Raw genomic sequence first — 21476 nt, 5'->3', positions numbered from 1 at the left:
CCCGCCCCCGCCTCGCCGCTCCGACCAATCCCCGCCGCGCTCCGCTGCATTCCGCGCCACCCCATTGGTGGAGAGCGCTCAACCCATGGGCTGAGGAGGCGGAGTGGGCGTGGCGGCGGAAAGGGGCGGGGTCCCCTATATGCTCCCCGGGGCGGGTGGGGTGGCGGTGGCTTTTTCTCTCGTGTCTCCGCGGCCCAACCGCAAACACCGCTAGTTAAGGCAGGTCGGCTTGAGCCTGCACTGTAGCAGGCACAGATGTTTTGCTCAGAGTGGTTTTAACTGCAATGGGAGGAGGTAGTTCATGGCTACTCCTGTGAGAACACGCAATAAAGCAGGCACGCTTGCAGGCAGAGGTGGCTTTGGAAGGCTTGGTTCAGCCGTGGTGGGGGCACGATGGCTACAAAAAGCAAAGGTTTTGAAGGAAAGGGAACTGATGGTCAAGGAGACAGTTTAGCACTGAGTAAACTTAGAATCCCATACGTAAGGAGGGTCACGGCAGCCAAAAATGAAGGACATGAGCTGGGAGATTGGACTTGGAAGAGCCCTGCTACTTCGGGGTCTGCTCCCCCAGAGCTGCCTCGGTGATGCTGAAAGGTGAATAATGCGCAAAACATTGGATCCTGCTCCCGCTGCCTTTGGGACTCACGTCCTGAACTTGCTTTGAGGGACACGTCCTAGAAGCTGAAGGGATAAAGAAGAGCTAAGACTGCACCCCCGCTGTTCTGGGCTCTGGGGGTACAAAACTGCAGAAAACCGTGCAAGGGGGTGCAGCAGCAAACCCCACCGGAGGAGCCACAGCAGGGGCTCGGCAGCAGCTCCCAAAGGTGCCGGCATCCGCTACGCTCACGGTGCAGGAGCTCCTGGTAGCCCCGCCGAGCAGGGAGAAGCCTTCACGCCCCTCAGCTCCGCGGCCAGCCACTGGCGGGCGCCGGGAGGAACGGCCTGCAGCGCCCCGGCACCGCCCCGGAAGCGGCGGGGGAGGCGGTAGGGCCGCCATGGGCCGGGCGGTGACCGTGGCCACCTGCGCCCTTAACCAGTGGGCTCTGGATTTTGAGGGCAACCTGGAGAGGATTTCCAGAAGTGAGTGGGGCGGTGGCGGCGGTACCGGCAGCTCCGCGGGCGCCCGGCCCCAGCCCCGCAGAGCTCGCAGGCTGTGCCCGGCCATCGGGAACCGTGCGTCCCTCGGGGGCAGCAGCGGAGGCCGTCCCTGTTTTATGCAGTCGGGTTCCCGGAGCCGTGGAGCCGCGGGCGGTGGCGTGGGGCCCCGCGGCCGGGGGTGTCCGGGCAGGGCGGGCCGGGCCTGAGCGTCCGGCTGGTGTTTAATGCAACCCTCTTCCAGGTATTGACATCGCAAAGAGCCGAGGAGCCCGGTACCGGCTTGGTCCAGAGCTCGAAATTTGGTAAGAGCGCTTTGTTGGTTCTGCGTTTGGTACGTTCCCAATTGATTACTGAGGAACGGTCGGTAAGAAAATCAGCCGTGTAGTACTGTAATGCCCAAAGCATCACTTAAAGTATGCGGCAGTCTGTGCAAAGAAAAGTATTGTAGTTGCAAGCATAAGATTGGTTCTCTCGTCTTGGAAACATGGCTTGTACTGATAATTTTTGACTTATTTCAACGAGTCTTTTGTCACAGAAACTGTAGCGCTTTGAATTCTGCCTCGGCCCAGTCTGCTGCTCTTGAAAGGAATATCCCAGCTATGCCACGGAGTCTTAAACGCTGTCAGGAATATCCCAGCCGTGCCACGGAGTCTTAAACGCTGTAAGCAGGGATGATGTTGACAGCGCTGCTGCTTCGTGTTCTGCATAAACGGCCTGTGTGGAGGAGGTGTTCCTTGTCTGCAGTAGTTCTGGTCCCTTGGCTCTGGTGCTGATTTGGCTGAGTTTTTTATTTCTTGTGTTTTTATATGCAGTGGTTATGGCTGCTCAGATCACTATTATGAGTCTGACACACTCCTGCATTCGTTTCAAGTTCTGGCAAAGCTTTTGGAGTCTCCAGCTACTCAAGATATTATTTGCGATGTGGGAATGTAAGTTTTTTGTGTACGTATGTTAGAAGGGCAGGTCTTTAGGAATGCTCTTTCTGGAAAGTGAGGGCTTTGCACCAAACTTTTAAATGCGTTTTAGGAACTGCACTACTTTCCCTGTCGGTTACCATGGCTAGGACTGCAATGTGCAAAATCCTTTCAGAAAGATAATCCTTTCAAAGATTTCTGGTGTTGAGCCCTTCAAGAAAGAAATAGGGTAATTACAGTTATTTACTGGGAACCCTCATGGCTGGGCCCTATTGCCATGGGTAAGACTTTGTATTATACGTAACGCAAAGGGCTTTATAAATTGACTCTCTCTCAGGAACGTCGGCTAAAATAACTTGCTTTGACCGGCAGATGTCTTTAAGGGCCGGGCCGTACGTGTATGTCAAAATCACTGAAACCATTGTAAGTCACGTGCTGACAGTGAGCACTGGTAAATTATAACTGTAAAATTAACATGTACACCTACTTGTTAGAATTTATATAAATGTGTAAAGCTAGCTTTATTTTGAACTGGCCTGGTAGTATCATAGGGGGCCAGGTTTGATTAAATAAGTTAGCCCAGCCAGCGGGCTTCTTCTGGTCTGCTAGTATTTGTCAGCCATGCCTGTGATCTGGCAGTAGTTGATGTATCTGAGACTGACAGTATGGTCAGTAACTCTGATTTTTGCAAACAACTATTGAATTAAAAAATTAGAAGCTAAAACTTGATATATTGCTCTATTTAATTCCCTTTAGTGACAGTGTAGAAGTGTTGTCTTAAAAATAGTTTCTGTTTAGTGATGTAGATTCTGTAGCTTTTTTTATTTCATCTAATGAGCTTAGGCAACTCTGGTTCTTATTTTCACAGGCCTGTTCTGCACAGAAACGTTCGCTACAATTGTCGAGTGATCTTTTTAAATAAGTAAGTAGTTTTGTGAGACAATACTTTAGTTTATCTTTTCAGAGACCTCTTATGCCTTCAAGAAAGATTCTTCAGTGCTATGTAGAGCAATGGAGATGTCTTCCTATCTACTAAACTTTAGAGAGACAGCTAATGTTTTCCACTGTCTCTTTCCTTTGTGAATTTATAGAAACTAAATTTCCACTGCTTTCTGAAAGACTCCGAAAAAAAATCCTTAAGTCTGCAAACAGAAACTTTAAAAATTATTGTATGTAGTAGCTGTTTAATGTACATCATAATAGAATAAATGGGTTGGTATTAATCAGTGTTCTTATTTAGTCTTGTTTGGCTGGTCAGGTCTTAACTTGCCATTTCTGTTTTGTTTTATGTTTTAAGGAAAATTCTTCTGATCAGACCAAAAATATCATTGGCAAATGCAGGAAACTACAGGGAACTTAGATGGTTTACCCCGTGGAACAAAGCAAGGTAGGCTGGCTACCATTAAAATTGTGTTTAAAAACACAGCTCGCTGTTTGCAGCCACAGCAGAAGGATTGAAATCTCTTTAGCAACAATCAGCACCACTACAGGGTGAGCAGCAAGGCAGAGTCAGCTAAGCTACGTAATTGAAGCTCAGTTAGAAAGCTCATTAAGTACAATTAAATTCTCCATTGCTGAGCTGGGAGGAAAAGTGTGGCTGAATGATCCTGCAACCAGTGTAGTAGTGTCATTTTTCTTGTGTCTACTTTCTAACTGTATGCAGTTCATGATTGGCAGAGCCCGTGTTTATCTGCCTGATTGCTGCATCCTGTTCAGTATTAAACTGGAAAACAATGTGAAATGGGTGAGCTCTGTCAGAATTTTAACGATCGTACAGGATGAAAGCCACATACCTTATAATGCTGCAAAATACGCTTGATGCTTATCTCCAGCATTGTGCACTCATCCTGTAGTCAAAGAATGTTCTGACTTGATGGTCTCAGTAAAGTACTTCTGAGAGAGCCCCTGAGCATCTGTCCTCAGTGAATTCCAGATGAGTTCCGACTTACTTATGTAGTAACACTGCAACGAGAAACTTTTATTTGGTGTTTGACTTGCGTTGTGTGTTCCTTGTTAGGTCTAGTTTATAGCTAGGATGGAGCATTGTTTACTGTGCATTTCTGAAGCAAAGTGGGACGTTGCTAGCTTATAATCTTAACATTTCTTATTAATTTCACAGAAAGTATGAAGGTCTTTTTTTTTTTTTTTTTTTAAACATACACAGCCCTGTACAACTGAGGTGCAATTTCTTTAATCAATGTTAGAAGGTGACAGAATGTGGAGTTTAGAATCAGTGTTTATGCTGTGGTTTACATAATGATGTATTCACAACCTATAAACCTGCTTTAGGCATGTGGAGGAATATTTTCTACCCAGGATAATTCAGGAAGTGACAGGACAGGTAAGTTTGTAAAGGATCATTTTCTTCTCTTTTTAACTTTAGCATCTTCCAGATTTCCAGATTCAGCAATTCAAATGAATAGAACTTGTGGCATAAAACCGTAGTACACCAAATTCTCCTGTCAGTTGTTGCAAATTCATAGGTTCCAGTGATAGTTCTCAGTTACATTAAATGAGAGCATAATTTAACCTTGTTTATATTAGTATTTGGCATCAAAACAAGTAAATTTTAAATTTGCCTCATTTATATATACAGGACCTGGAAGATTGTCTTATTTTGCACAGTTCTGATACCGAGTTTATCTGAGACTAGATAAATTTCTAGATAAAATAGACTACATAAATTTCTAGTTCTCATTTCTTGAGACTAGAAATAATTATGCATTTTGAGGTTAAAAAAAAAATTAAAAAAAATAACCTTGATTCAGAAGGGTCTAAAACTTAGGTTATTTCCTGCTAAAGCATGAGCATGATTCCTAGCAAAAGACAGTCTCAGTTTTGTAGATTGTTTAATTCAAAAGCAGTTGTCCTGTCCTGAAGCAAAGCACTGGATCCGAATATTACTGAAATTTCAACACAAAATTTCAGAACGGTCCAGAGATTTGCAGTTTAGAGGTTTTGGGTTTTTTTTACTTAAACTTGGTATAAAATGAAGGAGGGTGTAATGTGATTCATACTGTGTCACTCATTTCACAGAAGTGAGTATTCAATTTTATATTTTTTTTTTTTTTTTTAGATTTGTAGTTAACTTTTTGAATTGAATAGATTCTTCTGTTACATGTGTGTAAGGATGTTCTTGTTTTTCCTCAGGAAACTGTTCCTTTTGGGGATGCAGTGCTAGCAACCAAAGATACCTGCCTAGGGACAGAAATATGTGAAGAACTGTGGGCACCAAACAGGTAAAGGAGAAGAAGAAATAAAAAGTAAACTAAAACATGAAAACATACCCTGGACCAGCCTGAAATGAATGTTTGAAAAAATCTGATTATTATTCTTCCAGGTAGTATATCTTTCAGAAAGTTTAGGAGCAATACATACATCATGGGAAAGATTTCATTAGGCTAGAAGCAGAGTGGCAAAAGAAGTTTTAGGTACTTAAGCTAAATTCATTTGAAACAGAAGGCAGGAGAGAAATACAGAAAAGAAGCAGAATGAAAAAGGTGACCTGAGGAAAGAAATGACAGCTAGCTGTAGTGCTCCCATTCCAGATATTGTTCAGCTTTTAGTTCAACCTGAGGTTGAAACGTCCTTTCTGGAGCCATCTCTGTAACTTGATCTAGGGTCAAAGTGACATGTAGTATCAATTTTGTCTAGCAATTATAATCCTGTATTATTCCCACTTACTGAGCCTAGTTTCAAAAATTCGAGAGTATTAGTAGGTCTTCTATTTACTTTATTCTTTTTATCTTGGGCTTTGACCATCTCCTCCAAAGCATTCCACTTAACAGACAAATTGAGCTCTTATCTTTGACAAGCTAGAGCATAGGCTTCTAGGCAACATCACTTTGAGATGTATCACTTAGTTTTTTCTATTCAGCTGTTAGCTTAATCCTTGTGCTTTATTTTTTTAACCTGCATGAGACAATGCATAAAGACAGTGCATAAGGAAGCAACAAAAGGTCACGAAGGGAAAGCAAAGCCTAGTGCCCTTAAGTAACATTTCCTGTTATTATTTTAGTTCCTATTACAATTTAAAGTTGTTCCCAACCACAAAGAAGATCCCATTCACAAAGGTCTGATGCGAGGTGGGGTTGCATGAGAGCTGTTGCAGTTAACACAAAATAAACAAAATGTTCCTGATGTTTTTCCAAATCTCCCAGTTACATTCATTTCCTTGTAACTGCAGAGGGTGTGGTATCTTAACAGGCAAAGATGTGGTGGGGTTTTTGTTTGTTTGGGTTTTTTACTATTGCTTTTGATATTGGAAAAAGAAAAAAACCAGTAGAAGTCGTCTTCTCATGGTTCTGCTTGCTTATGCTTTTGGATTTACGAAGAGAGAAGGAAAATGAGACAACTGATGTTGCATGAGTATCTCCAAGATTGTCTTATTCTCCTTTTCTTTGAGACCTAGGCTTCTACAGAGTAAAATAGAAGGTGTTTCATTTAGAACAGAGTGAGCAAAAGCCCTTCTGCCCTGTGCAACCACTGCTGGTCTTTGACAGAAGAGTCAGGCAATGCAAGAAAAATAGATGTTTTTTGAGAGCCGTATCCTTGTTTGAGCTAAGACATGCAGAAAACTGGCAATGACATAGATGGTTTTTATTTGTCAGTGGTTTTAAATGATACCTGCAGTATTCACAGCATAGTATTGCCAGCTGAATTTTTTTCTGCCTTTTGTTTTGACAGCCCTCATATTGAAATGGGACTTGATGGTGTGGAAATTTTCACTAACTCTTCAGGGAGTCACCATGTGCTGCGGAAGGCTCACACCCGGGTAGATTTGGTAAATTCTGCCACAGCAAAGGTATACGCTTAAGAAAAAAATAAAATCAATTTTTTGGTTATGCACCTCATTTTATTTCAGAATAGTCTCCTCTCCTGTGACAGGCCATAGCTTTTTTCTTCCTATATGGGTACGGTGGCCTTGACAGACCTTGTTGCTAGCTTCTTGTTTTCTTACCTGTAATTACCTTCCCTGATTTTATGAGCTATAGGAGAATACCTCTTTGGCTAGGGGACTGTACTTCTTTGGGGCGCCTTGCTATATATTGTGCTTTAATGTGAAGCACTGTAACTTGTTTCCTGCTCCGTGACCCCAAATACCAGAGGCTGTTTGATTGCAGGTCAGCTCTGTCTGGTCTGTGGATGGTGGACTAGAAGAGACGCTGTTTGGTATTTGCGTGGGAATAGGGGAGATACAAACGCACCTCTGTGTGTGTGGGAGGATCTCCCAGAAGAAACTCGGCATGGGAGCACGTAGTTGTGCATTGGCATGCCAGCTATATCATCTCTTTCACGCACAACTATAAAGAAGAGTCAGAATACCTTAAAACAGTTTGATAACTCTAAGCTCTGGAGACTTATGGTCCAAAAATGTATTTGATGTCCTTGATCTTAATTCCATTAAACATTGAAGAAAAAAAATACTGCACTTGTATAATGGATAGAAAATAGTTAATCAAGTAACTGACCTTCAGTAATTGGAAGTACAAAGTGTTGAATCCACTGCATACAGAGAATAACCAGCTTGAAAAAGTGTTGTGGAATGCACATTCTGCATAAAGGGCAAACAACCTGTGGCTGTGGTTGCTCCCTGTAGTTATCTGTGCCTAAATAGTCTCCCTCCATATGCATCATGTACTGAATTGCAGCTCATTGCCAGCTTGTAATTTGGTTGACAGAAGAGGTTATTTTCCTGGCACATGTAAAACCATCCGAAAATCTCTTTTGTTTCCTAAAATGACAGTCTCCTGATTTTCGCTCACGTAGCAATGTTGTGTTGGAGAAATACCAGTAACTGTATCAAGAAGGGGAAAGAGAAATCGGTGTTTAAACTCAGACTTAATTTTTTTTTCCCCCTGTCATCTTCTTACTTAAAATATACTGTATTTTTCTACTTCGACAGTTCTGTTTATTTTAAAGAAGAGAAGACAGTTATTAGGCTGTAATCCTGTCTAACAGTGATAGGGACAAAACCAAAGTAACGAAATGTACAGTACACTGTGAAAAATGTTTAATTTGTACAACTGCTTTGTCATTGTAATTTGAAATGCTTTGGTTATATTTAGCAGTATCTGCTCTGTCCTCAGATATCCAAACACAGCTTCTGTCATCCTCTTCCTGCTTTTCTCAATCTCAATTTGAACTTAGAATTTCAATTTAGAAATCCAGCCCTGTCTACTGGGGCTAAGGGAATGACTCTTGCTAATATCAGCAGACTCCTGTCTTCCAACAGCGTGAAAGGGATAGAGCTCACTTATGACATTTACTTATGTAATTACTTGTTTCTGTTGTGTATATCACATTCAAAGTAATTTTTCAAATGACAGGAGAGAGTCCTAGCTGTAAATCATTCACAATGTAAAGACAGATGAAGGTTATAAGAAGGACAGGAACAGAGAAGTAACATTTTGTCTTTTCACATTCCGTCAGGTGCTGTGTTCTGAAAATCATTTTTTTGTCTGCATGTTTGTTTTTCTCCCAGAATGGTGGAATATATATTTTAGCTAACCAGAAAGGCTGTGATGGTGATCGTCTGTATTATGATGGCTGTGCCATGATTTCAATGAATGGAGAAACAGTTGCACAAGGATCCCAGTTTTCACTCGATGATGTGGTAATATATTCAACCTATAGCTGCTAGTTACAGCTGAAATTAGTACAGCTACGTTTATGCTCAACACATATTAGGTCCATGTCTCTAGCCCTTTCTCAGTAGATTTGTCATCAAAGCTGTAGGTTTCCTCACATTATGTGCCAAACTCATCTCTTTCCCCAGCATCCCTCTTGCCTTTTCCTATTGTCCTCTGCCACAACTGATGGTGAACCTATTGTTCAGCCATCGGACAAGCGCTGTAAATCTGTTGTGGTTTATGAGTGTCCTAGTGTACTCAGTGGAGCGAGTCATTTGTGCTCACTGTGCAATTGAAGTTATTCTACTGAGTCAGAAATGACTTGTGAAGTGAGCATGAAAATCTGTATTGAAAAAAGTTGCCTGCATTCTTCTTCCCCAACATTTTTTGTAGTCCAGGCCTGTCAAACATTGCTTATCTGTTTGTGTAGAATCAATCTAATGTTGAAAGCCTTTCCACAGGAGGTGCTGGTTGCCACTCTGGACTTGGAGGATGTCCGAAGTTACAGAGCAGAGATTTCATCTCGTAATTTAGCGGTAAGAATTCTCTACAGAGGTTATGTTTATAAACTCTGCCAAGTTTGAGTAGTTATTGAATTTTAAAAGTATTTGCGTTTCTTGATTTTCACAGTATTCTATAGATCGGATGTTTTATAGGTATATGCTACATTAAAATTGATGTCTTCCCAATTCTTCTGTACTATTGCTTAGGCAAGTAAGGTGAATCCTTATCCCAGGGTGAAAGTGAATTTTGCTCTGTCATGTTCTGATGATGTGGCTGTACCTACTTGTATGCCAATCCAGTGGAGACATCACAGTCCTGAGGAGGAGATCAGGTAAGCACATACTACATCTGTTCCTTGGAAATTTTTTTGATTAAAAAAACCAAACCAAAACCTCAAACAAACCAAACCAAGAGATAAAACATAAGATCTTATTTATATTTACGTAAAGAAAGTATCTCATTGGAAGACCACAGTAAATATGTTGACTTGATTAGGTCTTATTCCATAACCCTCTTCGTATTCTGTAATTCCAGCCTTGGTCCCGCGTGTTGGCTCTGGGACTATTTAAGGCGCAGCAAACAGGTAAGAACAGCTGTTTTGTTCTTTGCCTTGGCATACGCATCTTCTTCTGTGCCACAGGGACAGTACACATTGCTGTCCTCTGCTGCTGTTAATGCAAATGATGTTAGTCCAAGGTGCAAGGTTTGAGTTTTTTACCTGCAGGTCATTCGAACTTAAACCCCATAAGATAAGTGTGACTTCAGTATGCTCTTCAGCCCTTTTCCTTAGGAATCGTGCTTGCTTTGAAAGCAACAGTCAAGCTTACCTAAAAAAGGGAATTTCTTTTTCTTTGAAACGCTGTTTTTTCAGTAAGGAAAATATTTTAATGGCATAATGGAGATGTTTAAAATAAGCAGAGTGACATGAACTAGTAATTCAGTTTAATAGTGAAGTATATATGAAAAATTTAATCCTTTTTATTAGCTCTTCTGTCTTACTAGAGGGTAAAGACTCACTGGAATTTTTTCTAGCCAAAGGGTTAACACTGACTACTTGTTTTATTATCCAGTCAATGAGAATTTAAGAGGGTTTGCTAGGTCTGGTTGTTTGCTTTGTTTTTCCCCAGTAGAATATAAGCAGACTTGAACAATGCATGTATAATTCTTTTACAAGAGTATGTTTCTGAATGGTGCAATATATATTTTTCTAATTTTGCTTTTGGAACATCTTCCGTGTTCTGTTTTCAAGGCAGGATTTCTCCTACCTCTTAGTGGTGGAATTGACAGCTCTGCTACAGCTTGCATAGTATATTCTATGTGTCACCAGGTTTGCCTGGCAGTCAAGAATGGGAGTAAGTAAATATGCACATCTGGATAGCCATGCTTACTAATAGTTACGGAGAAGTTATTGTTAGCTGGGTGAAATAGATGCAAGAGGTCATTAATGGTAGACTCTTGCTCAGTTGTTCTAATGGAATCCTTTGTATCTCTTCAGAAATTCCATCAAAAACGTGCACCCAGATTTCATGTTGTTTGAATTGGCTTAACGGTTTTAATTTTGGGTTTAAGAATTGGATGTGGAACTCAGACTAGTTTCTGTCTAGAGTATAGTGCAAAATGTTGCTGATGTAGTTTTAGGGTTTCAGTTTATCGTGAGAATGTTCTCCTTCTATTAAATTCAGCACTGCAAAATGTGGTTAGGCATAGTTCAAGCTCTTAAACTGGCTTTAAGTAGTCTATATGTATGTAGCTAAGCCTTTGTCTATACTGGATCATGTTTTCTATGAAGTTTCTTTAAGGCATAGAACAAAAGGATGTAATATTTCCGTGTTCAAAATTAGGAGCAAAATCAGTAATTCTTTAATGTGCTATATGAAAATATGTTTGGGGAGTTAGATGATGGAGTGACCTTATTTGTGAGGGGCAGTGTAAAGCTTATTTGGAATGCAAGAAATATACAAGATATTTGTGTATCCTGGATGGCAGGAGCGCAACAATTTCCACTCTTGTTCTATTTCTTTTGCTTTGTCCTCAGATGCAGATGTGCTGGCTGATGCACGCAGGATTGTGAATGATGAGACCTATGTCCCTGAGGATCCTCGAGAGTTTTGCAAGCGTATCTTTACCACTTGCTATATGGCTAGTGAGAACTCCTCCCAGGATACTTGCAACAGGGCTAAGCTTCTGGCTGAGCAAATAGGCAGGTACGAGTTGAGAAGTGCTGGGGAAAAAAAACATGTTCTGGCAAAGACTTTCATATAAAACTTTCAGACTCTTAAGATGGGGGAAAAAATAGGAGACAAATAGTAGATATGTTAAGTAGGAGTATTACAGACGTTATTATTTAAGTATGTAAATGTGAGGCAAACTCAGAAGCGTTTGGTGAAGGACATGGAAATTTGGAAACAGACTATGGCAAGTGTTATTCTTTCCTAAGTTCCTTCATAACTGATCTCAGATGGCAGCAGCCTTAAAACATCATTTGATGGGTGGGTTTTTTGTGGGTTTTTTTTTTTTTAATGCTATCTTATATAGTCAGATTGTGCTAGTTGTGTCACTTCTGCTTGAATTCTTCTCAGCTATCACATCAATCTGAACATAGATGCGGCTGTGAAAGCTATTGTGGGAATTTTCAGCATGGTGACAGGTCGAACTCCCCATTTTTCTGTCTACGGAGGGAGCAGCAGAGAAAACCTGGCACTCCAGAATGTGCAGGTGTGTTTCACGTAGGCTGAATCAGGTCAGACTTTTTTTTTTTTCTTTTTTTGAAAGAGTACAAAATGATAAAGTAGCAAGGGGGTCCTTTATTTGCGTTGCTGTGAAAACCTGAACTTGTGGTGTGTCCCTGAAGATTCGTGGGCTTCCAGTAAATGCTTGTCTGCAGCAGCCATCTACAATCCCACATAACTCAGGGGGAGACCAAGATAATTATTGCTTGTGATTTTTATAGGCTAGTCAGGAAGAAATAGTACATGCCTGTATCCCAGCATTGGTGTAGATGTTGTTTAGAAAAGCATCCCAACAGAAAGTTGCCGGGTTAGGAAAATGAGCAGCAAAGTATTCTAATAGACCATTCTGAGTCCAGTAGGATTGTGGCAGGTCAAGACTCAAAAACATTGCCGATGATAGTACACTAGACTTTCCTCAGGTGAATGTTAGCAGCCTTTAAAAGGCTCTGTGTGAGATGTCAAGCTTATCTATGTCAATTCCTAGATGTCGTCAGTTTTAGAAGGTAGAAGAGAATGGGGTTTGTTATATTAGAAGGTATTTAATCTTCAGCAGGCTTATAGAAAGCAGCTCAGATACACTTAACATCACAAACAATTGTGGCTAGAGCTGAAGGGTGAATCTCAGGTCTGTTCAGTGTTATTACCGTCCTTAGAAAAGGTTGAGTTTCGGAATGGGGACAAAAGCAAAGAGAACTTTTTCCAGTTTTTATGCAAATAAATCCCTTTAGTCTAATACTCTATAAAAGCATGTGGTAGACAGATGGTTTATCTGCATACTTCATCCATAATGGATCCTTATTAGTGCTTGTAGGCGGCAGAAAAAGGCAACTACTCCCCATTCTGCAATTCAGATTAGGATAAACTTGCTCAGTCATGTAAGTCTATGGCAGTAGCGAATACTGATCCTGGCTTTCCTACGTGTGTGCGGCATCTTCTGCACAAGACCATCCTTCTTGCAGTAATGCTTAGCCCTCTTGCGTTTTGTTCTTTAGGGGTTTGTTTAGGGAATTGATTAATAAAACCGATTGGGGAGAAATTATTCTGTTTTGTAAATTTGTCTTCTTTTTCATTTTGCTTTGCAGGCTAGAATAAGAATGGTCCTTGCCTACCTGTTTGCTCAGCTGACGCTTTGGACTCGTGGGATGCCGGGGGGACTTCTGGTGCTAGGATCAGCCAATGTGGATGAAAGGTTAGTCAAAGCTAGAAATCTAAAACCAGGTGAAATGGGAACAGGTTACTGCATTTCCTTGCAACTCTATCGAATCCCAGTGTAGATTATTACTCAGAAGAGGTAACAAGCTAAGAATACACCGCTAGCAGTGAAATTAATGAAAATAGTTGAATTGGCCCGAATAGAAAATTGTGTATTTTTCAGAAGGTTAGCCAAAGTATTGTCATAGTTTTCCAATAAAATGCTGTTCCTTCCTTAGCTGTTTTCAGTAGAGCTTGTCTGTGCAGTTACAAGGTTAACTTCGCAATCTGTTATTTGTTGTATTTTCAATTACTGTATTAGGAATTAAGTTTTGAACTTTGAATTGAAAAATAGATTTTAAAAATCTGGAGTACTGTTATTAGAGCTGACTATTTAAAGATTAAAGCAAAGATTGTGAGACTGATAACCTCAAAAGCTGGGAGAGTACTGTGTGCTGATTCTACGGGTGTTTTGGGGTTTATTTTTTTAATTGGTCAGGACAGTGTTTTAATTGTTTTTCATCAAATATATTACCTTAGCAGGGGCAGTTTTGCAGTGCTTCATAATTGTTTAAAATATTGTCTTCCTCTTGGCAATTTCATGGCTTTAGGATAATACTTTTGCAGCTGAACATTTTGTGCCTCTTACCTATAAATACATTCATAATATGCAGTCTGTTTCTCCCTGTCTTTATATGACATATATATTCTATATAGTAGAAAATATTATATATTATACTAATGTTACATTATTCTTTACTGTTACTATATAAAATTTCCTCCCTTGCTCAGTCTCCGAGGTTACTTGACAAAATATGATTGCTCAAGTGCTGATATCAATCCCATTGGTGGAATCAGCAAGACAGATTTGAAGAACTTCATACAATATTGCATTGAAAATTTTCAGCTCACGGCCCTCAGAAGGTGAGTAGTGAAGCGGTGATACCTGGTGACTATATTTGTATGTAGCATATTGTGGACTTCACGGTTTGGTTTTCTCTACTGACAGAGCTAAGCTGCAGTAATATTGCAAATGCTAATAAAGAAAAGTATTCTGCACGTCCCTCTGGTTTTAAATGATTGTGTACACTTACACAATGTAAATTGCTGAGTGCTGAAAATGCCACCAGTATTAGGAGTTACTGCACGCAAGCATTTATGTTGTTGATTCCACTGAAGACTGTTTGAACCGGATACTTTATGGTTTTTGTATAAAGCATTGCTTTTTAAACCTGGAACAGCTTGCAAGTACCACCTCTTTAGAGTTACCTAGTCCTTTAGCAGCTTATGCTAAAAAAGTTTTGAATAAAGCATTTGATTTTTAACAAACCAGACTGTTAACTAGTACTCTTGAGTCTGGATAGAATTCCTGTTTTTCTTTTTACCTTTTCCTTACAGTATCATGTCAGCTCCACCCACAGCGGAGTTAGAACCCCTGGTGGATGGACAAGTGGCTCAAACTGATGAGGTAATGGGCAGTGACTTTAAAATGCTCTGGTAAGGCTTATCCAAAAATTTGGGGTTTTGTCCAGTAACTGCTGTTTGCTCCTGTATGTATCCATGCTTATTGACAAGCATGTTGTAAACAATCTTAAAGCCACTGACAAGTATTCCACACCAGCCTTATCTATGTTGACAATGGTTTCCAAAACAGCAAATTAACTTTTTTTTGGAAAGATTTTATATTTTGGTCACTTAGAAGGATGGGTGTTCTGAAATTCAGTTTGATTTAAAGTTTCTTAATATCTAAAGAGAGTCCGTCAGGGCCTTACTGCTATTGCAATGACTGGTGGCAGAGCCCTTCCTCCTCTCCCCATGCCCATCTCTTTGCTGTCCACTTGGATAAGAGAGGACTGGTAAGCCTAACAACTACCTCTAAGGGTTGTTGGGTATTTAACTGTAGGATATTGTAAAACTTTGATAGAGCAAAGAGTTGCTGAATTAGAATTAGTGGTTTTCTTAATTTGGCCTTACCTTACTGATATATGCTACATTTAAGCTACCTAGAAGGGCAAATGAACAAAGCTTTTGCAGGAAAGAAATATTTTCACTGGCCAACTCAAATATATTCATGGGAGGATTTAAAATCTCTCATTTCAGAGAGATTCCAGGGTTTGGTGTGTGGTTTTTTTTTTTTTTTTTTTTTAGTTCTATTCATAATATTACTATCCCTTTGTCTTTTTTATCATTGGCAATTTCATTCTGGTGTTCTTTGATTAAACTGGGTTATTGTAATTGCTCCATACGACTATTAATTATAATTTGTGTGGTTAAGATTTTCGGTGAATTTCTGTGTGTGTGATTTCAGGAAGATATGGGGATGACATATGCAGAGCTCTCAATCTATGGCAAATTAAGAAAAATTGCAAAAGCTGGACCATACAGTATGTTCTGTAAGCTGATTAATATGTGGAAGGAAATTTGTACTCCAAGAGAGGTAATATAAAAAATAATAAATAAAATCATGCAATGTCTTTGCCAAAATAGAGTATGTTTGGAGAAGGGTGAAGTAGAGTTCCTTTTAACTGAAAAAGATAGTTTAATTTTCTGCGTTTAGAGATTATTCTACAACTGTAGCAGAATATGCTTGGAAAACTGGTCTGCGTCTCTTAAATTAATGGAGCTTATTGTCTGTGTTGCAAATTGTTAGAACAGTGATTGGGTAATTTGAAAACAATTACTTCAGAACTATCCCTTTGGGGGAAAATTATTCTCCGAAATATACTCAAAGGCTAACTACTCTTGAAGCCTTTGGTTATGTATTCTGAGACAGAAAATGGCTCTTATTTTGAAAGCCTGTCTACACTGAAGTGGTATCTGCTTTGCTGTTCCACAGTTCTTCCTTATGCATAAAGGAAAAAGTTCAGATAGTCACAGACTTCTTAGAAGGCAAATGTTAGGTGCAGAGATCGAGGTGGTGTCTGAAAACGGTCTTGAATGCCTCTTATAGGTAGGGTCATCCGCAGTGATTCATGCTGGTAGAGGTAGATAATTTATGTAAATGTTAATGGAAGAAAATGGATATGTAAAGAACACATTCTCAGCTCAATTTTTAAATACTAAGAAACTTCATCTAATCAAAAGCTATATTCTTTGTACACCAGGTGGCATCAAAGGTTAAGCATTTCTTCAGGATGTATTCCATCAACAGACATAAAATGACCACCCTTACTCCTTCCTACCACGCTGAAAACTACAGTCCGGATGACAACCGATTTGACCTGAGGCCTTTCCTTTATAACACCACATGGTCCTGGCAATTTAGGTGTATAGATAAACAGGTAAATGCCCTCTGCTTCTTGTATGGTTTTCTATTTAAAGCCCTCAAAATGGGACAAGCCCAGTTCCAGTGAATATCCAGCAAAAGACAGCTAGCATTTAGGGTAATAGCTTAATAGAGAAATAACTGTGATTGTTCTTTTCGCATAACTGTGAGGCTAAGAATTCTCTCGTTTCAGCATAGGCTGTTTGTTTTGGTTTGGTTTTTTCATTGTTAAGTTCAGCTTGTGATATTGCTAGGAAAGCAAGAAGTAGAAGGAAAAAGGAGACTGTGTGTACTGAGGCCAGAAACTAATAGGTGTACCCCATACTCATGAAGTCTTGTGCTACTAGGGAGAACAAGCTTAGGTGTTTTGGTTTCAGTTCAGGATCTGTCTGAAGAGATCTGTTTAATTGCAGGATTAAGACTTGACCTACATCTGCATGGGAAAAGCCAGTATGAGGCAGCAATTCATTGTGCGTGCTTCTCCCACCTGCTCCTACAACAATACCTTTTTTGAACCTCAAATCAGTTGACTCACAAATACGTGTTTGCTCAAATACAGCAACAGTAATGGTACAGTGCTTAGTTTGGGCAGTGTGAGGTGTGGAGGAGCTCAAGCAACTATTGGAGCTGTGCTTAGCTTTTTTCATAGTTTTTAGTCACACCTTTGACGTTACTTTAATGCATTTTTTATTGCAAAAGTGCTTGGCTGAAGAATTTTAGCACCTTGAATTTTTTTTTTCTGCCAGAGATTTTACACCTCACTTCGTTTTAAGAATATGTTTATATATGTAATAAAATATTAATTCGCTCGTCTGTGAAATGCCAGACATGCTGTAATAGTGTTTTATTACCTTGAAACCTAGGATAAAAGCTACCATGTGCAGCGCTTTTTTGTAGGTCTGTGTGGTGGGGTTTTTTCCATCGTTTTGGACTTTTTCCCACTGAAGTCCAGGACAAAAGTTCTTTTGGCCTCAGTGGGAGTTGGGTAAAATATTTTTGTAGGGTCTGCACCAAAATGTCATTATTTTATGCTTACAGTAAATGTGATTAAGATCTTTTAATGATCCAGGATATTGTTACACTCCTTAACTAGATTTGTATGTAATAGCAGTTGTGCTGTGCAAAGGGTACTAGCCATTGCAAGTTATTCCTGAAAAGTGGGAGTCAAGTTTGGGGAAGAATCTGCTATGTAGGCAGCAGTAACCTGAACCAATAAAGTTTAGCAGTAACCTGAACTGATAAGTCATTGTTATGGATAGCTTTTTGCAAGACTGGAAAATAATGACTTGCAATAATGTGAGTCAAATCTGCCGTATACAAGAAAGAGAATACTGTAAGAGTTTCCACTTATTGTGCATATTCAGCACCATTATAATTCTGAAGAGAATCACTCTGTAGGACAATGTCTCACTGATAATTATGCTCCCGGGACGTAATCTGCACTTAAGGTTTGTCTGGCATAGTAACAGGACTGTGAAACACATAGCATAAACTCTAAATCATATAGTTTCGCCAGAAAACCTGGCATTAACTATCTAAAAGTGTTTTCCTGTAGAAGAGTCATGTTACAGCTTGAGCTCAGTTGTGAAGGGAAATGGTTTGGAGTGCTAACGATAGAGAAAACTGTCGGATTTGTGGAAAGTACTTTTCTACTTTGGATATTTGTAGTTTAGTCCGGGCTATTTAGTTATCCACTCTTTTAAGTGCAGAATTCCCTCTGTATTTGCTGCAGAAGGAACAGGGGTAAGAGGAGGCTGAGATCATAGCGTTTGCTGGGAATTGCCAGATTTGCCCTTGGAGTCTTAATGTCATTCAGCTCTACTTAGCTGGAAAGTTCCACCTGGGTGATGAAATTTCTAGTCGTTTAGAGCAGCCCTAGAAACTCCAGTAGCACTGTCTGTAGCTTCTGCCTTTGAGTGACATCTGAGGTAAAGGATGTGCGGTCAGAGCATGCACTTTAACAATTTCAAGGTGCCAAAATGTTCGTTGGCATTTTAATAGCTGGCATAATTTGAAGGAACTGTGACATAGCTCAGGTGAAAGCTGGCACACCTATCCCCAAGGATTAGGTATCTGCAGTTTGTCTTCTGCTTTTTCTGGTCATACCACAAGATTAGCTGCGTTTGGTCAACCAACCAAAAGATTTATCAACCTGAGTATCTTTGTGTGTCTCTTTCACAACCAGTAGCAGATGTTGAAGGAAGAACCTAAGAACAGGGAATTTATAGTATGACCCTCCCTATATATCCCTGTAGATGTGTGGAATGTAAAACTGAATTTTCCAGAGTTAGAGGTAACGTGCAGAACATGTTTAGTTTGTGCTGTTAGTCTGTCCTCCATGAGTTTGTAGAATCCTTTCTGAAACTATTTATATTGATAGTCTTAACAACAGCTTAGCTTAATATAAGGTAATTCCTTTTCTTAAGTTTTAAGCACAGTAAAGGTCAGTTTTATAAAATTGTGTGTGTGTGTACGAAAAGCAATTCCAGTGTTTGTTTTAATTATTCTAGGCATTGTGTTTTGGGCAGGGTTCCAGGTTATGGCCTGATGCGATCTGACATCTGTCACTGAAAGGGGCAGTCTTGCCTCCCTTCCTGTCTCTCCTGGCTTCTGAGGTGGCTTTGGTGCTTGGCTCACTCTTTGGTCAGCCAAGTGAAGTCACCAAACTGACTAAAAACTAGGAACTGATGGGAGCGTCCAGCCGGGAGGAGGTTTAGGGGATGGTGGGGATAAAATTTGACCTTTTCTTTTGACTGCAGCTAACAGCCTGTTCAGCTTAGTTGTCCCTTAGAACCTATCCCACTGTCGGTTCCTGATAAATCTGGGCTTTACACTGTTTTGTGATGGAAGTCTGAAAAGACATGAGGCATTAATTGCAAACTTATTTTTACTATTGAATCAGTTTCCTTTTAACTTGCAGGTATCCAAGCTAGAAAAAAAGGAAGGAATTTCTCTAGTTGAAGATGTGGACTGATTCGCTGTCTTGTTTAACTGTGGTAATTAATTTGCTAAGCAGAATGTTCAAAACTGGAGTATACAGTGATGATGAGCAGAGATGACCCAAACAATTGTTGAGATGACCATTGTAAATGGTGTTTGTCATCAAGTCCTTTTTTTTTTTTTTTTTTTTTGACTCCCTGTTTTGTTCCCAATATAATTAAACCGTAGTTTGGCTAAGGAATCATTTATTATGGATTTTCTTCAACTACTTGAGTTAATTGCCTTTAATTGAAAATATTTGGATAAGCTCATCAATCATAAATAAATACGGGGTAGTCTTTTGTAAAAGTGAATACACATACAAATATAAAGTTTGGTTCTAATAATTTTGATGTGATTTTTGAGTAACATTCAGCTGAAAGTATAAAATTTTAACAGTTCTGGCATGTGCCGTTGAGGGGAAAAAACTCCTTTTACTTTGCAATAAACTTGTAATTTTATATTTTTTAATCTAATTGACTCAGTTATTATTTTATGGTTTTTTTTATTTATCTAGCAGTGGCTGTGTAGACTGGTCCAGTGTTTTGAATAGCCACATAAGGTCTAATTCAGCAAGGTATTGGAAGCATGTCTAACTTGAAGCAGATGGGTAGTTTTGTTAGCGGGATCCAAATTAGAGTTCAGCTTCTTGTTTTGCATCTACTTGCTGTGTAACTTGTGACAATTAACTTTAAAAATCTCTGACTTAATTTTCTCAGAGAGGCGTAATACCTAGTTTATCAGGCTGTTCAGGGATTATTTAATAGTTATTGCACTCCAAGATCCTCAGCTGTATTTTAAGGATTTTGAATAAAGTTGGCATGGTGTCTTTTCCCTCCGGGCATTTTTCATGTGTAAAGGTAACTTGCCGTACCTGAAATAAGAAATGTCTTCTGGTGCATGGTGTCTTGAATAGAGAGGACACAAGTTGGTGCTGCCTGTCCAGGAGCTGTGATCGGTTATCACTGACCATGCCATTAGTGAGTGGTTGGACTTGCCCACATAATCCCTTTACTGTTAGAATCAAGCTCGCTGGATGTAAAACATCTAGAAATGGAGTGAACATTGCAGAATGAAATATAAAGCCAGCCTCCTTTGAGCTCAATTAGTGTACTACCCACCTTCCACCTGCTGTTTGCAAAAAGTTATTTTAACATTATGACTCCACTGATCTTTTGAATGTGTCCACTGCTGTGAAACAATAAAAAAGAAACAAGGATAGGCTTGTTCCTTGACTTGAGTTCCCTTTCTGCTCGTTCATTAAGTGTTTGCTCATTTCCATTGTTTGTTTTGTGGTTTGTTTTTTTTAATTTGATTTCAAATGTGTGCTTTTAATAAGGAAACTAGAAATGCATTTTTGAGGTTCTGGGCAAACAATGCTATAACTGCAACAGCAAGACTTTTGTTAAGACGGTCGTAGGTTGTGCCAATGGAAAATGTCTGCTAAAGGGCATGTTATCCGCATTTGTTTCCCACAATCCAGACAGAGTTGATTCACTTGGAGTTAAAGTTGCATTGTTCTTGGTGGGTTTATTATACGGTATTTATTTAAATACATAGCCAACTTACCTTCGTGGATGTTGCTGTTCATCTGACAGAAAACCCCAGCTGAGATTTTCCTTCATTCACTATCAGTTGGGCACTTCCACTTCCCGTTCCAGTCAGAGGGACTGGATGAATTTTGAACAGATGTTCAGGAATCTGTTATATATTTAAAGGCATCTTAATTATTTTTTTTCTTCCTGAAGTTACTGCTTCTCTTTTCTGACAATCACAGAAGAGGAAAGAAGGAAACATTTGCTTTCAGTTAAATAAAAAATAATAGCAAAAATAATACAGTGTGTACATGTACTCCCTGTTACTGTGGTTATCCTGAATATTTCAGACATTTAGTGAAAGGACACGTTTCTTAGCAAATGCACTCATAGCATGTGTGCAAATTACATTTTATTTCTTACCTGCTAGTGCTGAATACAGATTGTACCAGCCCACCCATACTTTCCTTTTACTGTCCTGAAATTTTCACTGTACCTGTTCCATCTGATGCCTCTAGTTTAACTGTTACCAACATTAACTCTAATTTTACCAGTGCCTTGCTGTCTACTGAGAATGGGAAATAAGGTGTAGCTAGAGTTCACCTTTTACTAGTGGTGGCTATTATGGT

General features: G+C 39.7%; 1 protein-coding gene across 4 annotated transcripts; it reads left to right on the top strand.

Annotated features, from left to right (window-relative positions):
- Positions 1-946: 946 nt before the first annotated feature.
- NADSYN1 (NAD synthetase 1) lies at positions 947-20547 on the top strand. Of its 4 annotated transcripts, XM_054827841.1 has the most exons (22): positions 1010-1080; positions 1340-1400; positions 1634-1759; positions 1911-2027; positions 2881-2934; positions 3310-3399; positions 4302-4353; positions 5163-5251; positions 6699-6816; positions 8497-8628; positions 9106-9180; positions 9355-9479; positions 9683-9731; positions 10398-10500; positions 11184-11352; positions 11728-11863; positions 12960-13066; positions 13861-13992; positions 14467-14536; positions 15377-15505; positions 16173-16349; positions 19254-20547. In XM_054827841.1, coding segments are annotated over exons 4-22 (1863 nt in total). In that variant the 5' UTR covers positions 1010-1080; positions 1340-1400; positions 1634-1759; positions 1911-2025; the 3' UTR covers positions 19308-20547. The 4 variants fall into 4 exon arrangements, 3 of the variants coding, with proteins under 3 accessions (XP_054683814.1, XP_054683815.1, XP_054683816.1); XM_054827839.1 differs by lacking the exon at positions 1634-1759 and having other exon boundaries at positions 947-1080; XR_008577403.1 differs by lacking the exons at positions 1634-1759; positions 19254-20547 and having other exon boundaries at positions 947-1080; positions 15381-15505; positions 16173-16196.
- The last annotated feature ends 929 nt before the right edge of the window (positions 20548-21476 follow it).

This window comes from Grus americana, chromosome 5 (assembly GCF_028858705.1).
Source record: "Grus americana isolate bGruAme1 chromosome 5, bGruAme1.mat, whole genome shotgun sequence".
NCBI classification, from domain to species: Eukaryota; Metazoa; Chordata; class Aves; order Gruiformes; family Gruidae; genus Grus; species Grus americana.
Note: the sequence above shows the minus strand (reverse complement) of the source record. Positions and strands in the feature narration are given on the sequence as shown.